Source organism: Nicotiana tomentosiformis, chromosome 8 (assembly GCF_000390325.3).
Source record: "Nicotiana tomentosiformis chromosome 8, ASM39032v3, whole genome shotgun sequence".
Lineage (NCBI taxonomy): Eukaryota > Viridiplantae > Streptophyta > Magnoliopsida > Solanales > Solanaceae > Nicotiana > Nicotiana tomentosiformis.
In genome coordinates, this window is record NC_090819.1 from 100967156 (window position 1) to 100987557 (window position 20402).

At 39.9% G+C, this 20402-nt stretch overlaps 1 protein-coding gene across 1 annotated transcript; it reads left to right on the top strand.

The window, feature by feature from the left end:
- Positions 1-10483: 10483 nt before the first annotated feature.
- Positions 10484-19153, top strand: LOC104090251 (uncharacterized). The gene is made up of 6 exons (XM_033654567.1): positions 10484-10520; positions 11277-11447; positions 12135-12376; positions 13373-13465; positions 13553-13654; positions 17465-19153. The coding sequence occupies exons 1-6, from the start codon at positions 10484-10486 to the stop codon at positions 17777-17779; spliced, it is 960 nt and encodes a 319-aa protein (XP_033510458.1). The 3' UTR covers positions 17780-19153.
- Positions 19154-20402: the final 1249 nt, after the last annotated feature.

The following is a 20402-nucleotide window of genomic DNA, read 5'->3' on the forward strand; positions in this document are numbered from 1 at the left end:
GGTCGAGGATGATCAGTTGGGAGCTCTGTACGGACCCGTGCATCAGAACAAGATAGTTACTAAAAACCAAAAGGAGATTGACAGAGAACAAAGGTCAAACAGAGACCGATATCGACCGTACATCACAGATCGGGTGAACAACGGTTCAGCACGCAATGCAGTTTGGAACAATCAAAGGATTGATCGAGGGCAAAATTCTCGGGGACTTATGAGTAAGAGCAGCTTCGATAAATATGCCTATACTATAGAAGCACCTCTATTATCAGAATATAACTTTAGTGTTGGTGCATCCGCTATCGTGTCGGTCATCGTACGCATCAAAGACACTAAATGGCCTCGACCCATACAGACCGATCCTGCCCGAAGAAATCCCAATGAAACATGTGAATATCATGGTTACCATGGCCACAGAACGGAAGATTGCAAGCAACTAAGAGAGGAAGTAGCTCGCTTATTTAACAAAGGGCACCTTCGGGATGTTCTGAGTGATAGGGAAAAGGACCATTTTAAAAACAGGGATTTTAGCTAGCAAAACGAGCAATAAGAACCACAGCACGTCATCCACATGATCATCGGCGGCATCGATACCCCTTAGGGACTAGTGCTTAAACGCACTAAAACATCGATTGTGAGGGAAAAGCGATCTTGGACTCAAGATGACGTACCCATGGGGACTTTGTCCTTTGATGATGAAGATGCAGAAGGAGTCATCCAACCTCATAACGATGCACTGGTAATATCCGTACTCATGAATAAAACTAAAATTAAGCGTGTGTTAATCGATCCAAGTAGCTCGGCCAACATCATCCGATTGAAGGTAGTAGAGCAGCTCGGCCTACAGGATCAGATCATACCCGCAACTTTGGTTCTAAACGGGTTCAATATGGCATGTGAAACCACTAAAGGCGAGATAATCCTACCAATAAACGTGGCCAAAACCATCCAGGAAACAAAGTTTCACGTGATCAAAGTCGATATAAGATACACCGCCCTTTTCGAAAGGCAATGGATCCACAACATGAGAGTTGTATCTTCGACCCTACACCAGGCCCTCAAATTCCTGATATCGAGAGGTGTCAAAATGGTGTACGGAGAACAGCCATCCACGAAGGAAATGTTTGACGTCGAGGAAGCTAAACCAATGTCCTCACCTTCGCCGATAAAAGGATCGGGCTCGGAAGGTGAACGGGACACCAAATAGCAATCACAGACATCGGCTTCGACCCAGCCAGACAACCAAAAAATCGAAGAGGATGATGATCAAAGGGTCCCTCGATCTTTCGTGATTCCCGAGGACTCCGACGCCACCAAATCAACAATCGAGGAACTAGAGCAAGTCACATTAATCGAGCACTAGCCCGAGCGAAAGGTATACTTGGGAACGGGGTTGAGCCCCAAACTCAGGAAGAAACTCGTTCAATTTCTTATCGATAACATCGATTGTTTTGCCTGGTCCCATTTAGATATAACAAGGATCCCACCGGACATAACGACGCATCGGCTAAGTTTGGACCCCAGGTTCAGACCGGTGACGCAAAAGAGAAGACCCCAGTCCAAAGGAAAGCACGCATTCATAAAGGACGAGGTAACCAAGCTTCTCAAAGTAGGGCCCATTCGGAAGGTAAAATATCCTGAATGGTTAGCCAACGTAGTTGTAGTCCCTAAAAAAGGGAACAAACTTAGAATGTGTGTGGACTATAAGGATTTAAACAAAGCATGCCCCAAAGATTCCTTTCCGCTGCCCAACATCGATCGCATGATCAATGCCACGGCCGGCCACGATATCCTCACTTTTCTCGATGCCTATTCCGGGTATAACTAAATCCGGATGAACCCGGAGGACCAGGAAAAGACTTCATTTGTCACCAAATATGGAATGTATTGTTATAATGTGATGCCCTTCGGGCTCAAGAATGCAGGGGCTACTTACCAACTCCTAGTAAATAAAATGTTTGAAGAACAAATAGAAAAATTAATGGAAGTTTATATTGATGACATACTAGTTAAATCCCTGCGCGTAGAGGACCATTTGACCCATTTGCAGGAAACGTTCGAAATTTTGAGGAAATACAACATGAAGCTCAATCCCGAAAAATGTGCTTTCGGGGTCGGTTCGGGAAAGTTCCTCGGCTTCATGGTGTCACATCGGGGAATAGAGATTAACCCCGATAAAATCAAGGCCATCGAAGACATCGTCGTTGTGGACAGCGTGAAGTCCGTACAAAGGCTAACGGGTCAGATTGCAGCCTTAGGACGGTTCATTTCAAGATCATCAGACCGAAGTCACAAATTTTTCTCTCTACTCAAAAAGAAGAACGATTTTGCTTCGACCCCGGAGTGCCAACAATCATTAGAGGAACTAAAGCGATATCTATCAAGCCCACCACTACTTTACACTCCAAAAACAGACAAAAAACTTTGTTTGTACTTGGTAGTATCGGAAATCGCCGTAAGCGGTGTCCTAGTTCAAGAAGAGCAAGGTACGCAATTCCCCATTTATTATATGAGTCGAACCTTAGGAGAAGCGGAAACTAGATATCCGCTCCTAGAAAAATTGGCACTTGCACTGATAAGCGCCTCTAGGAAGTTAAGGCCGTACTTTCAATGTCATCCCATATGTGTGTTAACCACTTACCCGCTTCGTAATATTTTGCACAAACCCGAGTTATTAGGCCGACTGGCCAATTGGGCCGTCGAACTCATTAGGTACGATATCGAATATCAACCCCGTACGGCCATCAAGTCTCAAATTTTAGCAGACTTTGTGGCCGATTTCACGCCAACCCTCGTACCCGAAGTCGAAAAAGAACTTTTGTTGAAATCAGGTACATCATCGGGGGTATGGATCCTTTTACGGATGGGACTTCGAACGTGAAAGGGTCCGGGCTGGGCATAGTTTTGAAACCACCCACGGGTAACACTATTAGGCAATCTATTAAAACTATCAGGTTGACTAACAACGAGGCCGAGTATAAAGCCATGATTGTAGGTCTCGAGCTAGCTAGAAATTTGGGAGCAGAAGTCATTGAAGCCAATTGTGACTCCTTGTTGGTGGTGAGTCAAGTAAACAAAACCTTCAAAGTTCGAGAAGGTAGAATGCAAAGGTATTTAGATAAACTGCTTGTCACTTTGCACCATTTCAAACAATGGACATTACGGTATGTACCACGGGAACAGAATAATGAGGCAGATGCGCTTGCGAATTTGGGGTCGTCGGTCGAGGTAGATGACTCAGACTCGGGGAATGTTGTTCAACTTTCGAGATCGGTAATCGAAGAAGGTCACGCCGAACTAAATTCTACAAGCTTAACCTGGGATTGGAGAAACAAGTATATTGAATACTTGAAGAGCGGAAAACTCCCATCGGACCCTAAAGATTTCAGAACCCTACTGACTAAAGCTGCTCGATTTACATTGGCTTCGGACGGAATGCTGTACCAAAGAACATTCGATGGACCGTAGGTAGTATGCTTGGGTCCGGGAGATACCGATTACATCCTACGGGAAGTGCACGAGGGTACTTGCGGGAATCACTCTGGAGCCGATACACTAGTTCGAAAAATAATCAGAGCAGGGTATTATTGGATCGATATGGGCAAAGATGCAAAGGAATTTGTTCGTAAATATGACAAATGTCAAAGGTTTGCACCGATGATCCACCAACCCGGAGAGCAACTCCACTCAGTCCTATCCCCATGGCCGTTCATGAAGTGGGGAATGGATATCGTCGGCCCTCTACCATCGACCCCAGGTAAAGCCAAATTGATTTTATTTATGAATGACTATTTTTCTAAATAGGTTGAAGCGCAGGCGTTCGAGAAAATAAGAGAGAAAGAAGTTATAGACTTTATTTGGGATCATATCATATGCCGATTCGGGATACCCGCCGAAATAGTGTGTGACAATGGAAAACAATTCGTTGGCAGCAAAGTAACGAGATTCCTCGAAGACCACAAGATAAGAAGGATACTATCGACGCCATACCACCCCAGTGGGAACGGACAGGCCAAATCAACGAACAAAACTATCATTCAAAACTTAAAGAAGAGGTTGAACGACGCTAAAGGGAAATGGAGAGAAATCCTGCCTGAAGTCCTTTGGGCATATCGGACGACGTCAAAATCCAGTACGGGGGCGACCCCATTCTCCTTAGTATATGGGTCCGAAGCATTGATACCAGTCGAAGTTGGTGAACCCAGTGCCAGATTTTGATTCGCGATGGAAGAATCAAACAACGAGGCTATGAATGCCAGCCTCGAACTATCGGATGAAAGACGAGAAGCTGCTCTTGTCCAATTGGCCGCCCAAAAGCAGCGAATTGAAAGATATTATAATCGAAGAACCAAGCTCCGCCATTTCAAGCCTGGGGACTTAGTGTTAAGAAAAATTACCATCAATACTCGAAATCCGAACGAAGGAAAACTAGGACCGAATTGGGAAGGACCATATCAGGTGCTCGAGAACATCGTAAAGGGATCGTACAGGCTCGGCATTATAAATGGCAAACAACTATCAAGCAGCTGGAATGTATTACATCTAAAACGGTACTACTGCTAAGGTACGACCTTTCCATATTCGTTTATATTTCAAAACTGACCCCTGCAGAAGTCCGAACAAGGGCTAAGATGGATCTCTCGCTTGAAGGCACGCGTTGCACTCTTTTTCCCTTAGACCGATTTTATCCCAAATGGGTTTTTCGGCAAGGTTTTTAATGAGGCAACCATTGATCTTGCAGCATTTAAGACAATATTAGAGGCCTCGCAAGAAAGTTATTTCACAACAACAGGGTTCCAATAGGAAAAACTGTAAGAGCCAAATGGTCGAAGCGAACCATGCTCATACAGTTTGGCTCGAACCCAGGCATGTAATAACATGCGAAGAAAGTTATCTTCTTTATCGGCATCTTATATCCAAAGAAAATTCCTCTATTTTGAGATTTATTATGCAATCAGAATTAAGATAAACTCGACCACTAAGCCTACGGGCTACTTTTATTTCGAGTTCGAGCAAACACTCACTCGACCATTACGCCAACGGGCTAAATTGCTTTGAGTTCGAATCATTCACTCGACTAAGCCTACGGGCTACTTTTATTTCGAGTTCGAGAAAACACTCACTCGACCATTATGCCTACGGGCTACATTACTTCGAGTTTGAATCCTTCACTCGACTAAGCCTACGGGCTACTTTTATTTCAAGTTCGAGCAAACACTCACTCGACCATTACGCCTACGGGCTACATTACTTCGAGTTCGAATCATTCACTCGACTAAGCCTATGGGCTACTTTTATTTCGAGTTCGAGCAAACACTCACTCGACCATTACGCCTACAGGCTACATTACTTCGAGTTCGAATCATTCACTCGACTAAACCTACGGGCTACTTTTATTTCGAGTTCGAGCAAACACTCACTCGACCATTACGTCTGCGAGCTACATTACTTCGAGTTCGAATCATTCACTTGACTAAGCCTACGGGCTACTTTTATTTCGAGTTCGAGCAAACACTCACTCGACCATTACGCCTACGGGCTACATTACTTCGAGTTCGAATCATTCACTCGACTAAGCCTACGGGCTACTTTTATTTTGAGTTCGAGCAAACACTCACTCGACCATTACGCCTACGAGCTACATTACTTCGAGTTCGAATCATTCACTCGACTAAGCCTACGGGCTACTTTTATATCTAGTTCGAGCAAACGCTCACTCGACCATTACGTCTACGGGCTACATTACTTCGAGTTCGAATCATTCACTCGGCTAAGCCTACGGGCTACTTTTATTTCGAGTTCGAGCAAGCGCTCACTCGATCATTATGCCTACGGGCTACATTGCTTCGAGTTCGAATCATTAACTCGACTACTAAGCCTACGGGCACCTTTTATTTTGAGTTCGAGCAAGCACTCACTCGACCATTATGCCTACGGGCTACATTTCTTCAAGTTCGAATCATTGACTCAACTAATAAGCCTAAGGGCTACATCGCTCCAAGTTTGAGTAAGCGCTCGCTCGGTTACAGAGGCTACGAAGTCCAAATTTGATTAAGTTGTTTAAATCATTGTGAAAACATTCATAAGGCATGAATAAAGTCCTCACAAGACAGAAAACAAAAACAGAAGCAAGTCGGCAAAAAAGGGATGTATCTATATACAAATTTATCTGCATGGGTGATTACAACGTAAAAACTAAGAACTAAACTTCTCGGTCAGGAGCAGTCTCTTCTTTATCAGGCTCCCCCCGTCCTCGGATCCGCTCTTGCTCCCATTATCATCATCATCATAATCATCATCATCGCCATCAGAAACTAGAGCTTCAGTATCGGCTTCGAGTTCTTTGGACCTTTTTATCTCTTCAGCGAGATCGAAACCACGAGCATGGATCTCCTCGAGAGTTTCCCTTCGGGATCAGCACTTAGCAAGTTCGGCGACCCAATGTGCTTGAGTATCGGCGGACTCGGCTGCCTCTCTTTCCTGGACTTGGGCAGCTTCAGTATCGGCCTGATAGACGGCCACGAGCACATCCGCATAGGCTTTGCCTTTTCGGCATCAGATTCGGCCTTGGCAAGTACAGAGGCCAACCGAGCCTCAAGCTCCTCAATTCTTCTTGCTTGAACCAGGCCTTTTTCCTTCATTTTCTGAAGTTGGGTTTCGGATGATGATAACTGGGCTCGAGCAGTCTCTTTTTCTGCAGAAAAGTGATCCATACATTTTTTCCACCGCAAAGACTCCGTTTTTATCACGTCGACCTCCTCACGAAGCTTCCCGATCATCTCAATTTTTTGCTGCAGCTGTGAGACCGAAATGTTAGCTATCCTTCCAGTATCAAGCCCATAGGCTTTCAAAAGCATCATTACCTGCTCAGACAAATCGGTCTGATCTCGATAAGCCTTGGCCAGCTCAGCTCGGAGGTCTTTTATTTCCTCTTCTCTCTGCCCTAAGGAAAGTCTAAGGGAGTTCCTCTCATCAGTAGCCCATTGTAGGTCGGCCTCGTATCGATGTAGCTCATTTTGGGATCGAGAACATTGTTCTCGATGAACTGCCGCTGCCTACAAAGAAAGAAGAAGCGAAGTTAACGAAAAATGAACATAAATATAGTACCGACAAAATAATTTTAAAAGCTTACCTGATTCAAAACCTGCCGCAATCCGTGAAAAAGATCTGATTCATCACCAGCACCGGCAACATCCTCAATGCCGGTAAAAAGGTCAAAAAAGGGATCTTCTTCATCGTGAGGCCTATCTAGATCGAGGGCTCCCGGAGCTTGAGCTTCCCGAATCACCCCTGTGGAAAAAGCGGGAAAGGTAGATGAATCCTCGATTGCTGCTGCCCCAAATGAATCGCCTGGAGCATTCTCCTCGGTTCGAAGGGGTTCGAGGGCCCCTTCGGTCATATCCCCTGCCCGTTGACTCCGATGAGATTCGTATTCGATATCCGATAGTTCGGGGACTCTACCCGAATCTTTCTCCGGTATATCCTCAGTTCGAGGCAGAGCCTCATGGAGCATCATCGATCCAGCCGCCAATGAGGCATCGGTGGTTCTCTTCATTCGGACCACCAGCGCGGACTCATCGTTTTCTTCTTCTTCTTCATCTTCATCCCTTAGACGCAGAACGAATTCCACGGTAAAAAAAATGACATTCTTGTTCGGCTTATGAGCCATCCTCTTCTTCGGTTTTGGATCTTTGGGAACGGAGGCTCTTTTCCTTTTATTGTCCTTCACCGGCTTTGGAACAGAGGCCGAAATTTCCTCCTCATTGGACAAGGGCCTCAAAACTGCGTTCGGATCATCAAAGAGTACCCAAACCTGCATAAGGAAAACCTAAATATAATATTTTGAAAATCTACGAGAAATGAGCTTACCATGATTTTTGGCCTCCCACCGACCATTTGACAAATCACGCCATGAGCGCTCGGCGTATGTGGAGGTCAAAACAAGGGCTCGTACCCAATTCTTGAGATCGGGAACTGCTCCGGGCATCCAGAAAACCGCTACATCACAAAAAGAGGAGTGTCGATGAGAGAATAAATGAAAGAACAAAGTAGAAGTAACAACAAGATCACACTTACGTTTCATATTCCACTCCTCGGAAAAGGGCATCTTTTCAGTCGGAATCAGGTCCGAAGTCCTTACTCAAACGAACCTGCCCATCCAACCCCGGTCCCTATCCTCGTCAATACTCGAGAACAGAGCCTTGGTAGCCCGACGCTGAAGTTTTATTAACCCTCCTCGAAAAAGTCGAGGACGGTATAATCGGATAAGATGGTCGAGGATGAATGGCATCCCCTCGATTTTGCTTACGAAATATCGGATCAGGATAACGATCCGCCAAAAAGAAGGGTGGACCTGGCCTAGGGTTATTTGGTATTGATGACAGAAATCAATGATAACGGAATCGAGAGGACCCAACGTGAAAGGATAAGAATACACATTCAAAAACCCCCTCACGTGCGAAGTGATATCTTCGTCAGAAGAAGGAATCATTATTTCTTTTTTATCCCAATTGCAACCTTTCTTTAGCTGTTGGAGGTGCTTCTTGATTATCGAACATATATACCTCGATACTAGTTCACATCGACCAGGCACCGATGATCCTTTATCGACCTTGAAATCAGAAGTAAGGATGCACGCCCCAGGAACGCACTCCTCAGGCCGTGGTTCTACCGGCGTATCATCGGCGGCACACTGCGAAGATGAAGTTTTCTCTTTCTGAGGGATGGTTTGTGACGCTTTCGCTATTTTTGAGTTCAGAAGCAAGGAATAGAGAAAAATGACAAAGATTTGGTAAAATTGAGGAGGGGCTTTTGCAAAAAGAAATCACAGATTTACTGGTAAGTTGGAGAGTACGAAGAAGAACTTGGGAAATTTGGAAGATAGAAGATGTAAAAGTGGTAAAAGATAAAAGAAAGGGTTATTTATAGGTTCAAGCGATGGCGGTTCAGTATCAGCAGTGGCCGACCACCGCCTGACATGCATTAAATGCCTTGAAAGATTAAACCGATGGGATAGCTACCAGATGCGTCATGGTCGAACCCGATGGAAACGTCAGGTTATAATCCGATCGAGCCGTTAAAAAATCATATCGTTTCTCGCCACATTCTTTCTGAGAAACGAGGGGACTATCTGTATACGGTCGAAATAGATTTTGGCCTTGGCACGTCCGATCGAGTTCGAACGATGATCTATCGAGGTAAGATTCCGAAGGTGGAACAAACTAACCTCGAACCCGGGGAGGCCGATCCGTATCGATGTCGATATCATTATCAAGCTCGAATCGAAATCGAACCATGATGCAGAGTAGATCTATCATGCTGATAATCCAGAGACCAACCAACATTGACCTCAAATCAATTCAAGGGCTCTAGCCAGGATCGGGCTCGAACCAAGATCAAGAGCTCGAGTCGAAATCAAGCTCAAACCAAAATCGAGGGTTCTAAGCAAGATCGAGCTCGCAGACAAAAGCCGTTGCAATCCCACTAGAGAGAATCTTGGCAGAAATTGTGAAAAAGCTGACTTATTATGGGTCTCCCACTGAATGTTTATTTTATTATGCTTAGAGCCAAATCCCTCCACTATAAAAGGGCTTGGTTACTATTTTTGTAAAATAAATTTTTCTCAGGCTTACATTGTAATAAAAGTGTTATATTCTTCTACAGTAAAGAATCGTTCTTTCAGATTTCTTAGATTGATTCTATTTGTTGAATCCTAAGATTCATTGTCCCTAACAACCTTATCTATTTCGCATTCTCTGCAATCTATATTTACATTTCTATTTATCCTTATATTTTGTGTTAAGTTACGCCACATATCCTTGGAACTGCGTATAAATTCAACTCTATCCATTTTTCCGGTAAACAGATACTTTGTTTGTGTTTGAGTTTATCCGGTTGATTTTGTCAGATACAGTTTAGTGGGCACTCAATAACTCTGTTTGTCTTAGCATACAAGCATTTCCCTTACTCACTGAAGATCTGATTTTCTCTTTGTTTTATCCTCATATTATATACATTATATATTTGTACCCTTTCTTTCCTTTGCTTCACCTATACTTTGTTTGTGTTTGAGTTTATCCAGTTGATTTTGTCAGATACAGTTAGTTGGGCACTCAATAATTCTGTTCTTCTTAGCATACAAGCATTTCCCTTACTCACTGAAGTTCTGATTTTCTCTTTGTTTTATCCTCATATTAGTATACATTATATATATGTACCCTTTCTTTCCTTTGCTTCACCTATACTCTTGTCTCTCTAAGTTATATTTTCAGTTCTGCTTTTGAACCAACTGACTAAGCATTTTTTTGTAATACCAAGAACTAAACTTTTTCCGTTTGTCTTCATGCTTATTTGAGAATAAGCTGATGTTTTCTTCTCAAATCTATGTGGGTATTTTCCAAGATCAAATCTTTACGAGGTTTTAAGTTGTTTTATTAAAGTAGATTCCAAAAGGGACTCTTATTTGAGGTGTTTTCTTTATTTGGCTTTAATGGATGTTTCTTGTGATCTTGAAGTGGATGTCAATGGTGAAGAAATCTTTATTGTTGATAAGGAAAATTTTCTTTCTTTCTTTCTTTTTGCTTTCTGCTTCTTCTCTTTTGTCTTTGTAAAATAAGAACAAGCTCTGCATTTCCTCTCCCTTTTCTTTTTTGTTTCTTTGTCCAAATTTTTACCTTCTCAGTTATGTTATTCTGTTTTTTAGTTCTAATTCTCAGTTCCTGGGTTGTTTTCTTCTCTATTTTCTCCAAGTTCTTTCTTTTTGTGCGTGCAAAATCATAGTTTAGCCCGAGACTATGATTTTACATGAGCTACTAACTGTAAGATTGTAAATTCTTGCCTTGTTTCTGTTATGTGATATTCTTGTGCATTAAGTTCTGATAATTTGTTAGATTTTCCTTGGTTTGCATAGAAGAATGATGTGACTCCTTTTATGTTTTAGGTAGTTGGTTTCTTCAGCACTGTTATTTAGTCTATTAAATGATAACTATAAGTTTTAGCCAATGTGAATATGAAAATGTTAGGGGTATACTTTTTCTGTAATAATACTACTACTGTTCATTACTGAATGATTGGGACTCATTGGGTACATGTATTTTGTTGTTTTCAAAGTTGAGTTGCTTAGACTAAAATGAGATTGTGTACTTGAAAACAAGTATGTGTAAGAGGATATGAATGTGACGTGCTTTAGTGTCGCTATTAGTATGTTGGATATTATTCTACGGTGAGTTGATATGTTGGCTTTTCTTCTACGTGAACTCCTGCTTTTCTTTTATTGCTTGCAGGTATCCCGAAGCCCAAGCGTTACGAAAAATTCCAGAAATCAATTCAGTCAGCACTTACATCACAAGATGTAGCACAACCTTTATCAACAACTGAATCAACATCTTTGCATTTTGATGATGCACCACAACTGACTTCATTTATTCAACCGACAGCACGACCAACACCTTCAGGTCAGGTTGCAGCATATTTGATTCTGTCTGATCAGACCACAACATAGCAGGTTCCATCTATTCGGGCTGCGTCACAACACCCACTATCTAGAAAGTGTAATGGACATGTGTCTACGCAACATTGAACTGTAAATGCAATAGGTATGTTATTGCCATCAACTGTATAGTAGGATCAACTGTGCTGGCCATGCAACCTCTGGATTCCAGTTAATAACCCTTTTAGATCCAATTGTGTATGTTGTTAGAAGTTTTTGGTTTTGTGCTCGTTGTTGATTTGACTAAGTTTCTTATCTAACATGAATATTTGAGTTTTTTGGGGGAACTGTTGCATGGCTCAATCGGTTAATATCATGGTGCTAACTATTACCCTATCCAGATCAAAGTTGTCCTCGTTGTGTAGAGCTGAAGTGTGATCTAAATAGTTTTCTTGAAGTTGTCTGCTCGAATTTTATTAGGTTCTATTTTTATTTATTTCCTCAAATATTCTGAACAACTCAATCGGGTTGTGAGGATTAAAGGGTGCTGACCAAAGTTCTGGCCGTCCTTAGGCTTACAGTTTTAAGCGTGCCAAGTACTTTGTTATCCTTTCCTTATTCAATTCATGTTGGGCCATTATACTTTATTATTCTTCTACTTGGAGAAAATCTTATGTATTTGTGCTATCTCACACTGTTTTTATATTTTAAGATTCACAAGGAGCTAGCAAGATACTTAAAGTGAAGAAAAGGGGCGTGTTAAATTTATCTAATGGAGAACGTTTTGTGGTTTATTTTGACGACACGGATTCTTCCATTGGTGAAGGACAAGACGTTTTTGCAGGCTTTTGTGGAATTTTAGCAACCGATTGCTCCATTTTTCCAATTCACTTTGAGAAATGGAAAAATTTACCTGTGACAATCTTCAACCGTTGTTATGAACGATTTATAAAGGTATTCCTGAGGCATACAATATCTCTGTTTTTATGTCATTAGATTGTATATTTGTATGTAATAGTTATATAACCATTGGTTTATTCTTGAAGCCACGATTTTGTTTTAGGACAACTGAGTCAAATGCAAGACCATATGTTTATAATTCTATGTGTAAGAAGTGGGGCGCAAAAAGGCTAAAGTTGTTTGATAAGGTCTATGATCCACTTAAGAGCAGAGCTGAGATACTGGATAGTGTTCCACCGGGGATTCCACCGGATCAATAGATTTCTTATGTTGATTGCCGCTTTAAAGAAAAAAACACAGGTTTTATTTCAATGCTTCAATTAGTATGTGTAATTATATGGCTTCACTTTAACCAATCTTCATCCATGCTAACGTTTTCAAGCTTTTCCAACAACATCGACTTGACTTAAACTTAATTTTCAGATTCGAAATTCGAGATCACTTCTTCAAACTTGTAATAATGGTGAATAGTTGCAAACTTTAATTTGTTCTAGCTAGAATATTTCAGAACTATTTGATGATTTATTGTACAACCAACAGGCCACTACCATGTGCAATGAGACCTAACAGGTGAAGAACATAATGAAAATTGAAACTGAAGATAAACTTGTTCATTATAGCAAAGTACACAGCCCATGTTACATAGTTTTTGAATGTGTGAGTTATAATTGTAAAATAGTAGGAACTTGTATGACTAACCTGGAAGGTTGCTGTTGCTCTATGCATGGAGAAAAATCAGGTAGAAGAAAGTGAAGCCCTTTACTTGATTCACCTTCAAAATACTCATTCTTAATTTTCTTATTGGATTTCCTTCTCTTTCTTTCAACCAAGAATGCAGAACCTAGAGCAGTTGTGATAAAAACTCCACCGAACAAAATGACACTAGCAATACCACTGCCGTTTTTGCTTGAGCTTATTTTCATCATCAGTTTTTGATTCTGCATGCTGATTTGATTGTTCTGTGATATTTTCTTGGTATCTTTTTGTAAGGAAACTTGTAAAAGAAATGCTGAAATTCGAAAGAAACAAACTGTTTTACATATTGGTGGCTCCAAACCTAACTCCAGAAGAAGGGCTGAAAAGGTAATAATTCATTTTGGATACTTTAATTAAACTAGCAACTATTCCTAGTTAGTTAAGTTAATGCGACTTTGACTTTTTCATATATAGATGGCTGAGACTGGACAAAAGCCTGGACGAGGACAACTTTATCTCGCTATACATAGGAATGAAGATGGATCATATGTTAATGAGGCGGCAAAAGAGATATGTGTAAGACATATGGAGCCCCAGTTGTCATGACCCAAAATCCATTATAGGTCGTGATGGCGCCTATCGTCGCAGTCAGGCAAGCCAACGGTGATTTATCAATTTAATTACCCATTTTATTACTTTCGAAATCATAGATTTTAATCAATAAGGAGATTTACACTTCTAAATCCATGGGAACGTACAACGTTTGTAGTGTATAAAAAAAATGAAAGGCGATAATAATATACGAAACCGTAAGCATCAACTAGTATAACCCCAAAACCCTGTGTCACAAGTGCATGAGCATTTACTAAGGAGTACAATAATAATAATACAATATCTGTCTAGAATGTAAATAAGACAGGATAAAATAAATAGTACGATGAAGACTCTATGGACTGCGATGCGTGGCCAGGTATGCAGCTCACATGAAGTCTCCTCAACAACTGCGCCTATGCGCCAAGACGATCATCAAATGAACCTGTCAGATTCTGCACATTTAGTTCAGAAGTGCAGCATGAGTACGTAAATCAACGCATACCCAATAAGTATCTAGCCTAACCCCAGAGAAGTAGTGTCGAGGGGTCGACATCGATACTTACTAGAGGTCTAATAAAACAAATTAATAAATCATAAGAAGATATGAAGTGCATAACACTAATGGGGTAAAACTGTTAGTTACATAATCTTCTAAATATTTCTTTTAAAGTATGAATTTTTCAGTCTTGTATTCAACCTCAACAACGCAGATGTATCAAGTTCCAGTATAAAACGGATAAGAAATACCATATAAAAGGCCGGGCATCAGTGAAAGGGTAATCTCGTGAATATTCTGACTACCATCGATATAACGCATGATTATGCCGAGGTCGTTCGGTTCGATCTAGAATAATGTGTACACTGCAGAGGATCGAGCGGCATGAACCATAGATACATCTATTATACTGCCGAGGTGTTCAACCCGCTGCACAAGAAAGGAAGGAAATCTTCGAATTACGAGACATGTGCTTACAATACAGTGCATGGATACGAAGCGAATTTAACCTTTACCGCTTTTCAATTAATTTGCCAACAACTCAAGATAATAAAGTTCGGCCTAATATATATGTATGTATTTCTAAATAAACTCAATTATAATTTTAATTAATTAAGCTAGCATAATGAATTCAAGTATTTCAAATATTATAGGGTAAAGTCCTAAGTTTACCCAGACATAAATATTCTTTAGCTATGTACGGACTCTCGTCATCTCGTGCGTACGTATCACCCACAACTAATAACACATAACAATTATATCACCTAGGGGTAGTTTCCCCCTCACAAAATTAGATAGGAGACATACCTCGCTCCAATGTTTCATAACCGGCTCTCGCGCCTCTCTAACACCTCAACTCCAAGCCAAACATTCCGAAACTAATCAAACAACGTGCAAATCAATCAAAATGTACCCCAATGCTTACAATTTAACAACTTATAACAGTTCCCAACTCCGCTCGAAAAGTCAATAAAGTCAACCCTCGGGCCCACGTGCCCGGATTCTGAAATTATTTTAAGATAAACTTTACTCATAACGCCGCGAACTCAAATATATAATTTATTCCAAATTCTATGTCCAATTTCGTGGTCAAAATCCAACAATACCAATTTCTAGGTTTTCTACTAAAACCCCACAATTGCTACTAGTTTTCATGTTTAAATTCTTATAGAATCCATGTATTTAACTTACAATAGGTGGGAATAACTTACCTTGCCATAGAAGATGAAAGTCTCCCCTTGAAGCTCTCCAAACATCGCCCAAACCAAGAGAGAAATGCGTGAAATGAGCTAAAATTTCGATTGAGCAACATATATTCTACCCAGGCATTTTCGCACCTACGGGCACCCCAGCCGCACCTGCGGCTCCGCTTCTGCGGGAAAATGTCTGCTCTTGCGAAAGTCACTTAGGTCCCGACCAGCCGCACATGCGGCCTAAGGCTCGCACTTTCCAGGGCGCTTCTGTGGCCCACCACTTGCTTTCGCGCTTTCGCTCCTGCATGATCCCTTCCGCTTCTACGGGGCCAGCCACATCTCTCCAACTCCGCATCTGCGGAGCCTCGTCGCATCTGCGGGCTCGCAGATGCGGAAATCCTCTTCGCACCAACGACCACTGCCCATCTCACCCAGGACCGCTTCTGCCACCCTTTGGCCACTTTTGCGGTCTCGCACCTGCGGCCATAACCTCGCATGTGCGATCACATCAAAAGCCTTAAGCTTCAGCAGTTCCTCCAAGTCCAAACTCGATCTGTTTCCAATCCGATTCACAACCGGGGCCCCCAGGACCCTGCCCAAACATACCAACACATCCCAAAATGCGATACGAACTTAGTCAAAACCTCAAATCACGTCAAACAACATCAAAATTACGAATCAACGGCCAAAACCATTCTTTCAACTTTCCAACCTTTAAACTTCGCCTAACGCATTTGAATTACACTTAAACATCCCGGAATGACACCAAACTTCACGTGCAAGTCATAAATCACAATACAAACCTATACCAAGTCTTGAAACTCCAAACAGACATCGATAATATCAAAATCCACTTCAAACCAAACTTATGAAATTCTAGAACTTCCAAAATACCAACTTCCCATAATAGGAGCCGAAATGCCCCCGGACCACCCGATACTCAACCTGAACACACGCCCAAGTCTGAAATCATCATAGGAACCTACTAGAACCTTCAAATCCCGATTCTGAGGTCATTTACTTAAAAGTCAAACCTTAGTCAATTCTTCCAACTTAAAGCTTCCGTAATTAAAATTTTCTATCTGAATCGACTCTAAACTTCCCGAAATTTAATTCCGACCACACGTACAAGTCATAATACCTGAAGTAAAACTACTCAAGGCCTCAAATCACTAAACGACATGTTAGAGCTCAAAATGACCGATCGGGTCGTTACACCAGTAATTGCTATTAGTCTTCTTTGTTGATATATAACTCATCTATAAGTTATTTATTCTCTTATTTAGACATTCCTTTCGCAAAACTTTAATATTTGTTAAGCAAAACCTTTCCCGATCTCATAAAAGAAAAAGTTTAGAGAGTCTCTTGTCACTAACGGAAGAAGGTAACGGGTATAACATAGGTGAAATCAGAAGGATCTCCTTCTTTGGTATCAAAATCAAGCTATTATATAGAACTTAGGATTTCATGTAGAGAGAAAAACAAGCTAGCACTACATAGACCTAATATCTCGTAGTAACATTGGTAAAATTTCCCATTATATAAAACCATCAGAACCCACAAGGTTAAATAGTTTTGTCTAGCGGCAACTTTATTCAATATATGTTTCTTTTTTGAATTACTACTACATGAGTTTGCCACGTTTATCCTTCTCTTTAGCTGATGAACTGATTCTAGATTGATGTTGAGGTGAAGTAAAAAGAAAAAAAAATTGGATAGCTTACCTTCTGGTATTTCATGTGCTTTGTGGGGAGTGAAACTCGCCGGCCAGATGAAAATTGAAGCTCCTTACAGCAAAGTAATGGGCAAGTAACCTTGCCAAATCCAGTCATAATTAAAGCATAATTTTGCATGTGCATAGTAGAACAGCCTTAACTGGGGTAGATTAGTTTACATCTCAGAATAAGGGAGTATTATATGTTGCTAATTGATGCTGTCACAAATCCTTTTTATGGTAAATTTTGTGTTATTAACTGCAGTCCCAAAGTTTTAACACTTGTTTTATACCAGAAAAAGATAATATCCTTCTCTTGTTTTTCTTTTTTAACTTGTCATTCACTGATTGAAGTTAGGACACTGGGTTTTGGAGTGTAATGTATTTAGAAAAAAATTGAACTAGCATTGAGCCAAAGCACCGTGGATGAGTCTAAAATTTTGCCAAATGATGTTGTTGGTAAGGTAATGGGAAAAGAGCACCCTGGAAGGGTAAGGTGCTTGGGATTAGGAGTTGTTCTTGGCAGATCTTTTAGACAAACAAAACCTCGTTATAGTGATTTGAATGCTTCAAGTTATAATAATGGTTCATGTTCTTCCCAATGCCAAGAGAAGTACAATCAAATGTTGAATGCTCATAATCAAAGCCAAGAGAACTACAGGGAAATGATGAATACTTTTAAGGCGTATATGATAATTAAATAAGGGAAGATACCTGAAGAATTTGCAGGGATATTTGTTTCTCCTCCTCGTTCAACGGTAAGAATAGTTCATAACTTTCTTATTTAATTTTGAAAGTATGATTGATCAGTCCAAGTATTATTCTAAATTAGGAAAGTAGAAACTTTTGTGCTATGTGGTGTTTGACATAGCATTCAAATGGAATGGGGTAAAGAATTTGCTTGAAATTATAAATTATGTCGTAATCAAGGATGTTTTCTTTGGTTGATTCCGTAGATTTTTCAGTTGAAAATGACTAGAGAATAGAATTTTGATATGTTAACTTGAAAAGACACATCTAAAGAGAGTTCCAATAAGAGCACTTGTTTACATGTGGAAATGCATTCTTGGTATGTTCGAATAGTCCCTATCATTGGTGGATCCTTTACATCTGTGATATCTAGATTTGGTGAATCTTCAAAATTCCAAAATTCACCATTCTCAAAATTATTCTTACTTCTTAGATTCACAAACTTCGCAAGTTAATTTAATCTTTTCCATTTCCATATCAGAATAAAAGAAGTGTGTGGTTCTACAAAGCTAGCGTCCTTTATTTCTTTCATTCATTCATTCATTTGTTTAGATAATCATATTCCCTCTAGTTGTTCTGCTTTTCTTGACATCCACTCTCTCGAGGCTTGTCAATCTTGTGCTTTTACTGTTAACTGGAAAGATATTTCAGTAGCCAATTCCTTTGAATTGATCGATGAATGTATGAGCCAAAAACATTTGGCTATTGAGCTGCAGGCTATCTGAAGTTGTTTTCCTTAGGAACAAAAGTATGGCAGCATAAAATTTAAGAATAATCACTTTTTACAACCTCCAATTACAGTTTACTTACACTTTTGTGCTATGTGGTGTTTGACATACCTTACAACATTCGATGTGTCCTAACTTTGTGCCATAAATATTCTCTTGATTAATAGATGGCTTAGATAAGTTACTGATACTTGACTGAATCTAAGTGATTATTAATTAGGATATTGTTGAGGTACCTTTTATTAATTATATTTTATTTTGATTGTTTTGTAAACAAGTGATGCAGCTAGCGGATTCATTTCACCCATGCATATAATAAGATCATCCGGTGGAAGTAATCCTAACGACAACCGTTGAAGTTGCTTGCAAATGTATTAGATAATTATGTATCGTACTCGATTGAATGGTCATAGTAGATCTTTTGTCTATAATGGTTGAAGTGGATGTTATGTTTAAAGTTAGTTTTAAGACTAATTATAATATTAATGTTTTGTATTTAATGGTTGGAGTAGTTGTATTTAAAGTAAATTTTTGAGACTAATGATAATTTACTTTAATGTATTTTATGGTTTATTAATATATTGATGTTACTTGATTCTAGTAAGCATTTTATATAATTTGTTGACGCTTCATTATATTAATATAATTAAAATTGGATCAGTTATAGAGTAACATTGCAATATATATTTTATATATATATATATAATTAAAATTGGATCAGTTATAGAGTAACATTGCAATATATATATATATATATATATATATATATATATATATATATAGTGGGGGTTATAACTGGCGTTATTTAACCTATAATAATATTGTGTTATAAACTTGTGGGGGTTAAATAAATAAATTGCGAGGGTTTAGACCTCCGCTATTTTTTAATAAGTAAGTTCTTTAAAAGTCAAACTGCCGAATTGCGGAGGTTTACCGCCGTTAAATACCCGCCGTTATATGATAATGGCGGTCTGTCAAAAAAAAACCCGCAAATTGGTTGCGGCGAACCATTATTTTGAATCTTGAAACACTAAGAGCATTAAATGGTACTATAAATAGAGCATTTAATGTTCTAACCTAACATCATCTGCCACAACCTAGAATCATCAATTAGACGAAAGAACAATCATCTAAGAGCAATTCTGAGATTTCAAAACCTAGGGTTTCTTACTGATTTCCTTTTTTTCTCATTTCTGAGTAGTTACGCTGCTTAGAGCTTGAAGCTGTGGGGTCTTGAGAAACTATGAGAAATCCTTGTTTGGTCTGCTGCCCTCGAAAAGGTCAGCATCCCTTTAACTCTTTTCTTTTGATTATCTTATTAAAGTGCTATGAATGTGCTTGTTGTCTTCTGTGAATTATAGTCGTTTATGATGCTCATAACTAGTATAGAAATGTTATTTTCAGTTTATGCTAAGATGTTGTTTGCTTATGATCACTTGTCACGCCTCTAAGTCTTTAATTAATGTTGATCAGGCTATTGTGTGACTCCTGATGACTTTCATTTCTGAGTCTAAACAGTCTGCATGATTAAGCTGTAATGTGCCTTGAATAACTGCTCATGTAAACTTCATAGCCTTTCAATGATGGTTCTGTTGTGATATTTACCTCTGTATATTGTTTCCCTGCATTTTATTTCTCTTGTGGTCAAGTTTATTATTTGATAATCCTAACTGAGAAGAACTTGAAAGTTCATAAGTTCATATCATTTAACTGAAGAATAAAAAAGTCTAAGTGTTTTTAAATGCTCTCCTTCTCTATCAATGGTTATTAATTCTGAGAATAGCTTCTGAGTTGTCATTGTGACAATCTTGTGTTCATGTCTAACTGATGGTTATACCTATATGAAACA

What these genes read in the sequence shown, in the direction of transcription:
- LOC104090251 (XM_033654567.1), top strand. Translation starts at nt 10,484, where the DNA reads ATGGATGTTTCTTGTGATCTTGAAGTGGATGTCAATG. An exon ending in TCTTGAAGTGGATGTCAATG is followed by an intron (nt 10,521 to 11,276) that starts GTGAAGAAATCT and finishes TATTGCTTGCAG; the next exon opens with GTATCCCGAAGCCCAAGCGT. An exon ending in AGCACGACCAACACCTTCAG is followed by an intron (nt 11,448 to 12,134) that starts GTCAGGTTGCAG and finishes TTATATTTTAAG; the next exon opens with ATTCACAAGGAGCTAGCAAG.